The following is a 9,585-nucleotide window of genomic DNA, read 5'->3' as shown; positions in this document are numbered from 1 at the left end:
AGTCAAAAGTGTCAAAAAAGCGTTTTAACGCTCTGAGTATGACTGTCTTGAATTTTCAACTTACAATGTGTCAAAAAATAACACTGTCTTGAACTGCAAATGAGAACTTTGACTTTTGGGTGCATTTTTTGCTCAAAAATCATTTTGTCAGTCAAAAGTGCCAAAAATGTCAAAAAAGCGTTTTTGGCTCTGAGTATGACTGTATTGAATTTTCAACTTACAACGTGACAAAAAATAACACTTTTTTGATCTGCAAATGAGAACTTTGACTTTTGGGTGCATTTTTTGCTAAAAAATCATTTTGTCAGTCAAAAGTGCCAAAAGTGTAAAAAAAAGCTTTTTCTGCTCAGAGTATGACTGTTTTGAATTTTCATTTTACAATGTGGTTAAAATAACACTTTCTTGAAATTCAAATTAGATCTTTGACCTTAAGTAATTTTTTTGCAAATAAATCATTTTGTCAGTCAAAAGTGTCAAAAAAGTGTTTTAACGCTCTGAGTATGACTGTTTTGAATTTTGAACTTACAATGTGGATAAAAGAACACTTTTTTGATCTGCAAATGAGAACTTTGACTTTTGGGTGCATTTTTTGCTAAAAAATCATTTTGTCAGTCAAAAGTGCCAAAAGTGTCAAAAAAGTGTTTTTGGCTCTCAGTATGACTGTTTTGAATATTGAACTTACAACGTGACAAAAAATAACACTTTCTTGAACTGCAAATGAGAACTTTGACTTTTGGGTGCATTTTTTACTAACAAATCATTTTGTCAGTAAAAAGTGTCAAAAGTATGGAGTTAATTCAGTCTCAATAATCAGAAATGCACACAACCGGTTTTACAAATGCACACGCTCCGATTCACAAATGTCATTTTATGCAAACGTGAAAAATAAATTCGGAAATACACACGCTGTGTTTCACAAACACACAGATTGTGTTTCACACATGCACACTAAATGTTTTACAAATGCACAATAAGTGTTTCTCACAAATGTGCACACTGTGTTTCACAAAAAACATTTTAGAAATTCACAATAAATGTATCAGAAATGCACAGTAAGTGCTTCACAAACATGATTTTTAGGTACACATGTGATGTGAACTCACAGATCATTCGAACTGCAGACTGTGCATTCAAAATCCCGTTCTCGTTTGTGAATCTCTCCGTGTGTGTGAGAGATTTTTCTACGGTGAATATTGAGACTCATCTGACGGAGCGGGTCAACTAATGTCACCATTGGCTAGTAAATCTGTCAATCAAACTCATCGGGAAAGCAGGCGGGTTCGCTTTTAGCCAATCGAATGGCCCCTTACACTTTCTCTACACTTTCTGCGGGTGGCAAAAGCCCCGCCCATATTTGATTCTGTACCAGTCGGTCGTTAGCGTGTTAGCCTTAGCATGGCTTGTCGGTTTATTGCCTTCGGTTGTCAAAAATTACTGGCTTGTGCAACTTTTCAGTGGACCTGGAAGCAAGGCAACAGTGGTTGAATGCAGTTGTCTTAGAATCCATCGAACTCTGTACTGGTCATGAGATTTACAATGGACGTTTCACTCGGGATTGTTTGTACGTTATTCTCTTAGCTTTCATGCTAGCGTCATTTCAACACTCAGACACGGTTTTGATCATCTGAAGGTGGAGGAGAAAAATCTTCAACTTCCACAGAAGGTTTTGTGGAGAAACTGGCATCACTTTGCTCCGTACCACGCAGTGGGACTACATTACCTCAAGTTCATCTCACTGTCAATCACAGACGCCCAACACACCTCCCCTGCTCAGCCCGAAGTCACTTTGCTGGACCTTAATTTTATTTTTTTAATAACTCAAATGTCATTGATTTTATATTGTAACCATATACATATACACTTCTTGGCCAGGTCACCCTTCCAAAAAAGATCCTCGTCTCACTGGGTTTTATAGCTGGTTAAATACTACACAACAAAAGATGGTCATAGAACAACAAAGTGCAAACATTCACCCTTTATTGCAGAGTAAAATTCAGTGAAAACATGGACAGATTAAAACGTCAAAATTTAAGCAAATGTGGGATCTCTACTGATTTGAATTTTATTTAAACTGGAACTAATTTTCATAACTTCCTTACATACAATGAAGTCCCTTGAACAATACAGCAGTATTGATTTGAACTTTGTCTTGCCCCGCTCAGTCTCTCTTCTGTATGTAATAGTGTTGCCTAAATTAAGTTCTAAACAAACGGGACAGTAAAGATGTAGGTCAACTCCCAAACGGTCTGAATTCCACAATGGGTTGATGTCGTCTTGCAGTTCCAACATTTGTGGACCCAAAAGAGGACTGTCCCATACCAGAACATTGATCCCAGGATGAGGTTCAGCCATGGATCCACTCTCCTCCCATTCAATCTCTGGAACCAGCATACCCTGACAAAAAAAAAAAAAAAAAGATACTGTTTATGAACAGCACTGTTTTTTTTGTGTTTTAGATTATGTAGGAACAGTGACCCACTAATAATAACTTATATTGTTGCTTGCAGGCAGACCTCATATCTCCATAACTGTTTATAATTTGCAAATAAGTGAACCTTAACAAAGTAGTGACATTAGTACATCTGATGGCTCATAATGCCATCATTGTGATGCATTTTGAACTTGCAGATGTGCTATTCTTCCTACAAACAAACAATTTAGGGAAATTGTTTGCACCACACAACAATAATCCTTTTCATTCATTTTCGATGAAAATTCACTGTAGTCATTATGATTTCATGATACTCTTCTTGATACTTTCCACTTTAGTCAAACTGCACACAAATCAGTTGTCCAGTACAGTGAGATTAAATAAAGCATTTACCCGGGGATCAGAAACAGGGTTCTGGGTCAAGCCCAACTGCCACAGCTGATTTGGTGTCATGCTTTGCTCCGTCCTGATTGGATGGCTGTCCCACGCGTCACTAAAGACACCCAAACTGGCCTGAATGCGTGGTAGAAAAATGTAATGGCAGCAGAATACGTGATGTGACTGATATTGAGCAAGTCTTGGTCCTCAGGAGAGTGCAGGATGTTGTAATATAAACCAGTAACACTCACGAAGACATCACACCAGAGGAGCTCAATCCTGTATTTGGAAAAAAGCAAAAAGAAATATTATATTGTCAGATTTATTTTTAATACACCATTCACTTTTATGTATCAGGGCTCCAGACTAACTTTTTTCAAGGGAGCGTAGTGGACCCTAACTGAAAATTTTAGGGGCACAACCAGAAAATTTAGGGGCGCATACTGTAAATCAACATGCTAACAAGATCTACTAATTTCCACTGTATTACAAATAAATACTTTAATAATAGATGCAGAAATTACAATGTGCTGTTTCTAATTCAGTGTCATATTTTATTCTGCACTTTTGAAGATGCAACAACGAGGTAAACTGACATCACCATCGCTGTCACGACAGTACAACTAAGTAAAAATAGTAAAAAAAATACCATACATTTAGAATAAAAAAAAGTTTTTAGTAACAAGTGATTACCGTAGTAACCTTTCGTAATTTCACAGTTTCAAACAATACTTAAATGTATGTAAATATTAGAGGATGGAAATTCATGTTGGTGACACCAAATAGGTTCAGCCAAGATGCACAATAAGCGTGTTTGAGATCACCCAGATGGACGCAACGCTGCACAGATCACCTGGTGTGTGACGTATATTTTTGTTTTTGCTCCAACATCACCTGTCAATCAAAACAAAAATATCACGAGAAAGGGGTGAGAGCAAGACACCAATCAGAGCGAACGCAGCTGGAAATTTAGTATTGAACTGACTAAAAGCTGCCCTACAGACTAAAAAACAATGCATTATGGGACATGCGTCCTGATGGGTTTTTTGTAGTTCACTGATCAATTAAAATAATTTAAAATACCAACTGATTAAAAAAAGGCTACATCCATTACAAAACATTAAAATAATTATAAAAGATGTAATATCACAGCTCATACTTAGGGGGAGAGGCATATTAAAACGAAATTGAATGTTAAGGACAACTCCTAATTCCTGGTCTCTTTCAGTCTCGCTGCAGCTTCGATTTCATGCGAGTTTGAGACCCCTGCTGTACACTCTGTCACTGGTACACTAGCTGCAGGTCGGAAGAACGAATCAATAGTTCGCTTGCTCATAGCTCAGATGCACATATCAGGTTGTGATGATATTTGTCTCCGTTTCCTTCCCACGGATGTTTACGCGCGCTCGATTATCTCTAGGCCCCGCCCCTCCACATATTTTAGCCACTTGCAGTGACTTTCCCTATTCTTCTCACACGCATTGGCCGCCTCAGGCATCACTCAATGAAACGCGAGTGTGCGCTCGCGTGTGCTCCAGTCTCATGAGTATTCGCGCGAGTGTGTGTGTCTGCCTAAGTGCGTGTGCGCTCGCGTCTCATTGATGATTTCATCTCTCATTTCATCTCTCATTGACGTGCTCCTTTCATGTTTAATGTATAAAAAATACGGAGGGTGGAGGAGGCAAATTTACTGGTAGCACATGTGCGACTGGGTGTAAAATTCAGTCGCACACTCTCAAATTTTGGTCGCAAAATGCGACCAAATGGACGCAGTCTGGAGCCCTGTGTATATATTAAAGCTTCTAAAACTAGGTTCAACTCACCGTTGATTTTGTGTACACTTTTGCTGCAACAAAGCTGTTTGTGTCAGTTGTACGTACTGTGAGCATTAACTCAGCTATGCCCACATTTTCTCCTCCGTGATCTCCTCTCACCCTGACAATAACATGAAAATCATGTCTCAAACACATAATTACAAATGCATCGCCAATACGGTACACATCAATTTAAAATGTAATGTTCTTATGTATGATGTCAATAAGTAGAATTTCTAGGTTAAAAAAATTGCAGGAGTGGGTTACATGTATCACTGGGGAAAAAAATGAGGTGAGAGAGACTGTTAAGGGGGGGGTAAAATGTTATTCATGAGGGGAAAGTTTTAGAGTTGCCTTTGTTTTCAGAGGAGTCTAAAAAAAGTTATTTTATTTTTGTACAAATAACCAAGTGCTTATACTGCCTGATATGTGAATAAAAGATTTCTTTATGAATGACATGAATACCTCAGAGGAAAGCCATACACGTTCACAGCGTCACTGAAGAAGGCCAAGTCTGCACAGTTGTTGTCTGCCATCTTCAGGTACAAGATCTATGGAATACAAGTACAAATACTTTCAACTGACAGATATTTACAGGGGCAAAAATGCTAAATTCCCAATTGACAGGTAAAACAGTAATACAATAGGATGATAAAATATGAAATAGAATAGAATAGAAGGGTATTTAATAATCCCTGAGGAAATTTTTTTTAAATGGCCATCTTAAAAAAACACATAAACACACATGCATTACAAATAGAAATATCACAAAATAAAAAGATTGATAAAAAAGGTAAATAATTGGGAAATCAGTGGGTAAAATTAAAAGAAATTACTTGTAAGATGCCCTGCCAGAGAGTTGTATTGCCTGATGGCACGAGGAACAAAAGATTGTCACGCTGTCACGCTTCAGTAATTCCTAGAGAATAAATAAAAACACAACAAACATGGATTAGATAATTTAGCTGTCTGATCTTAAATTACATAATTTTCAAATATATGAAAGGGGATTTTTTTAAAACACTCTTGCTATGATAACTTGAGCTTGTAGTAAAGAACACCTTTAAAAAAAATCAGAGACAAGACACTGATCACAGGAAGCCTGTGTGTAATATTTACAGTAACTTCTACTCTAATCACTGTTGACAGCTGATTTCTCCCATCCACCCTTTCTGTGACTACTTATCGACTACAAAACAGCCTAAAAACATAATGTTTGGGATTCTTGTCATTACGTCATTGGAAGTAAAGATACGGGGATTTTAGTGGCTGTCACTCTGACACAATCTCACAGGGCTGGTCAGCACAATACGGGTTCTAACGTTAGAAACTTAATGAGGCTTCTTTCATTCAACAGTGGATTCATGTATGTTATATTTAAAAAATACCGTTTTCATGAATGTCATATGAATTAACTTTGTTGCACAGTCCACCCCGCCTTAAAGTCTGGGTTGTGAAAATGCTCTGTCTAACTTTAACCCGGATCGCGTTTACATAAAGGCAGCACACGGAACAACTAGCTAGTTAGCATAGCATAGCATCAAGGCCTGTTCACACCGGGACGAATTTCGCCGGCGATTTTCGCCGACGTTTAACGCCTCGTGACTAAACAAAGGGCACCAACGAGAGTGTGCACACCGACGCGAAAAAACGCCAGGCGTTAAAGCGTCAAAAAAAAAAAACGCCTCGGGTTCGTTTTTTTTTTCGACGCGTCGCGTCGAAATCTACTCGACCAATGAGAATGGCGCTTTTGCTCACGTGTCTGGAGCTTCTGAAGTTACAGTAAAACACAACTTGGGGGCGCTCAAACACAAAACTGCCTTGCTGAGCACACATACCAGCGAAGAAGATAGACGCCAAGTAGCGTCTACACACAGCCTCGAAGCAATAATGACGGACATTCTAAAATATCCCCGAACCAAGCACCAGTTGGAGCTACTGGTGCTTGAAATATTCATGTTTTCTTTGTTTGATTCTGACAAGCGTGTAAATACTTGCTCTCTTCTTCTGAGTGAAAAGCGACTTTCAGAAGCGTAAAGTTGCGCAGCGCCACCTTGTGTACAGGAGTATTTCTGTTTTACATTAAGCGCCATCTAATGTCAGGGAATGAAATTGCATCTTCACTCCACTCATCGTCAGCGAAAATCGCCTGGGTGTGAACACAAAAAACGTGGCGAAAAACGCTGGCGAATAACGCCTGGCGAATATTCGTCCCGGTGTGTACGGGCCTTCAGTGTTTAAACAAATCGCCGTCTCCAAATCAATACTTTTTATTAAACTTTCTTTGCTGCTGTAAATCCGGCATGCTTTTCCCCTTAGTTCTATCTGAATCATGTTAAGAACCTACAGATCATTGGCTATAGACGCTAGCTTGAACCGACACCGGCTTGAACTTCACTCACAGAGTCACAGGCAGACACAATTTGCACAGGCTAAATAAAACAAAACTAAGCTAATTTGCGGTGGGGGTACTCTGCAAACGACTCGGCTGCAGTGTTCATAAAGCATTCACACATGTCACTTGGCAAAGGAGAACGCTTCAACTTAGTATTCAATAACATTACAGGAAGTACAACGAGGGAATGATCAAATAAATGCATTACTTACGGGCTGAGACTGATCCCGTTCAGAAGACCTCTCCGCCATGTTTGCCGCCCGCGTCCTTTCAACTGCTGTGCTGAACAGCTCCCTCCCTCGTCACTTTGAAAGTGAGGAGTGTAAGGGGCCATTCGATTGGTTAAAAGCGAACCCGCCTGCTTTGCCGATGAGTTTGATTGACAGATTTACTAGCCAATGGTGAGATTAGTCGACCCGCTCCGTCAGATGAGTCTCAATATTCACCGTAGAAAAATCTCTCACACACACGGGGATATTCACAAACGAGAACGGGATTTTGAATGCACATTCTGCAATTCGAATGATCTGTGAGTTCACATCACATGTGTACCTAAAAATCATGTTTGTGAAGCACTTACTGTGCATTTCTGATACATTTATTGTGAATTTCTAAAATGTTTTTGTGAAAAACAGTGTGCACATTTGTGAGAAACACTTATTGTGCATTTGTAAAACATTTAGTGTGCATGTGTGAAACACAATCTGTGTGTTTGTGAAACACAGGGTGTGTATTTCCGAATTTATTTTTCAGGTTTGCATAAAATGACATTTGTGAATCGGAGCGTGTGCATTTGTAAAACCGGTTGTGTGCATTTCTGATTATTGAGACTGAATTAACTCCATACAAAAGTGTCAAAAAAGCTTTTTCTGCTCAGAGTATGACTGTTTTGAATTTTCATTTTACAATGTGGTTAAAATAACACTTTCTTGAAATTCAAATTAGAACTTTGACTTTAAGTCTATTTTTTGCAAACAAATCATTTTGTCAGTCAAAAGTGTCAAAAGTTTAAAAAAAGCTTTTTCTGTTCTGAGTATGACTGTTTCAAATCTTCAACTAACAACGTGACAAAAAATAACACTTTCTTGAACTGGAAATAAGAACTTTGACTTTTGGGTGGATTTTGTGCTTAAAAATCATTTTGTCAGTCAAAAGTGTCAAAAAAGCGTTTTTGGCTCTCAGTATGACTGTTTTGAATATTCAGCTTACAACGTGACAAAAAATCACACTTTCTTGAACTGCAAATGAGAACTTTGACTTTTGGGTGCATTTGTTGCTAACAAATCATTTTGTCAGTCAGAAGTGCCAAAACTGTCAAAAAAGTGTTTTCTGCTCTGAGTATGACTGTTTTGAATTTTCAACTTACAATGTGGTTAAAATAACACTTTCTTGAAATTCAAATGAGAACTTTGACTTTTGGGTGCATTTTTTGCTAAAAATTCATTTTGTCAGTCAAAAGTGCCAAAAGTGTCAAAAAAGCATGTTTTGGCTCTGAGTATGACCGTTTTGAATTTTCAACTTACAATGTGGATAAAATAACACTTTCTTGAACTGCAAATTGGAACTTTGACTTTTGAGTCTATTTTTTGCTTAGAAATCATTTTGTCAGTCAAAAGTGCCAAAAGTGTCAAAAAAGCATTTTTGGCTCTGAGTATGACTGTTTTGAATTTTCAACTTACAACGTGACAAAAATTAACACTTTTTTGATGTGCAAATGAGAACTTTGACTTTTGGGTGCATTTTTTGCTAAAAAATCATTTTGTCAGTCAAAAATGCCAAAAGTGTCAAAAAAGTGTTTTCTGCTCTGAGTATGACTGCTTTGAATTTTCAACTTACAACGTGACAAAAATTAACACTTTTTTGATGTGCAAATGAGAACTTTGACTTTTGGGTGCATTTTTTGCTAAAAAATCATTTTTTCAGTCAAAAGTACCAAAAGTATCAAAAAAAAAGTGTTTTTGGCTCTGAGGTTGACTGTTTTGAATTTTCAACTTACAATGTGGATAAAATAAGACTTTCTTGAACTGCCAATGAGAACTTTGAATTTTGAGTGGATTTTTTGCTCAAATATCATTTTGTCAGTCAAAAGTGCCAAAAGTGTCAAAAAGCCTTTTTGGCTCTGAGTATGACTGTTTTCAATTTTCAACTTACAAAGTAGATAAAATAACACTTTCTTGAACTGCAAATTGGAACTTTGACTTTTGAGTCTATTTTGTGCTTAAAAATCATTTTCTCAGTCAAAAGTGTAAAAGTGTCAAAAAAGCGTTTTTGGCTCTGAGTATGACTGTTTTGAATTTTCAACTTACAACGTGACAAAAAATAACACTTTCTTTAACTGCAAATTAGAACTTTGACTTTAAATCTATTTTTTGCTAAAAAATCATTTTGTCAGTCAAAAGTGCCAAAAGTGTCAGAAAAGTGTTTTCGGCTCAGAGTATGACTGTTTTGAATTTTCAATTTACAACGTGACAAAAAATAACACTTTTCTTGAATTGCAAATGAGAACTTTGACTTTTGAGTGTATTTTTTGCTAAAAAATCAGTTTGTCATTCAAAAGTGCCAAAAGT

The 9,585-nt window shown here is 37.4% G+C and overlaps 1 protein-coding gene across 7 annotated transcripts; it reads right to left on the bottom strand.

Moving 5' to 3' along the window:
- Window positions 1–2,012: 2,012 nt before the first annotated feature.
- Window positions 2,013–7,864, bottom strand: LOC144986902 (uncharacterized). Of its 7 annotated transcripts, none has more exons than XM_078935577.1 (6): window positions 7,231–7,858; window positions 5,089–5,174; window positions 4,633–4,744; window positions 3,061–3,088; window positions 2,825–2,944; window positions 2,013–2,394 (listed from the first exon to the last, which is right to left on the bottom strand). In XM_078935577.1, the coding sequence occupies exons 1-4, from the start codon at window positions 7,267–7,269 to the stop codon at window positions 3,083–3,085; spliced, it is 243 nt and encodes an 80-aa protein (XP_078791703.1). In that variant the 5' UTR covers window positions 7,270–7,858; the 3' UTR covers window positions 2,013–2,394; window positions 2,825–2,944; window positions 3,061–3,082. The 7 variants fall into 7 exon arrangements, 6 of the variants coding, with proteins under 6 accessions (XP_078791703.1, XP_078791700.1, XP_078791702.1 ...); XR_013650773.1 differs by adding an exon at window positions 5,460–5,542 and having other exon boundaries at window positions 2,017–2,394; window positions 2,825–3,088; window positions 7,231–7,850; XM_078935574.1 differs by lacking the exons at window positions 4,633–4,744; window positions 5,089–5,174 and adding an exon at window positions 5,460–5,542 and having other exon boundaries at window positions 7,231–7,864.
- Window positions 7,865–9,585: the final 1,721 nt, after the last annotated feature.

The sequence above is a fragment of the Oryzias latipes genome, chromosome 17 (assembly GCF_053564925.1).
Source record: "Oryzias latipes strain Hd-rR chromosome 17, Olatipes_Hd-rR_3.1".
Lineage (NCBI taxonomy): Eukaryota > Metazoa > Chordata > Actinopteri > Beloniformes > Adrianichthyidae > Oryzias > Oryzias latipes.
This window is presented reverse-complemented; position numbering and strand designations above follow the sequence as displayed.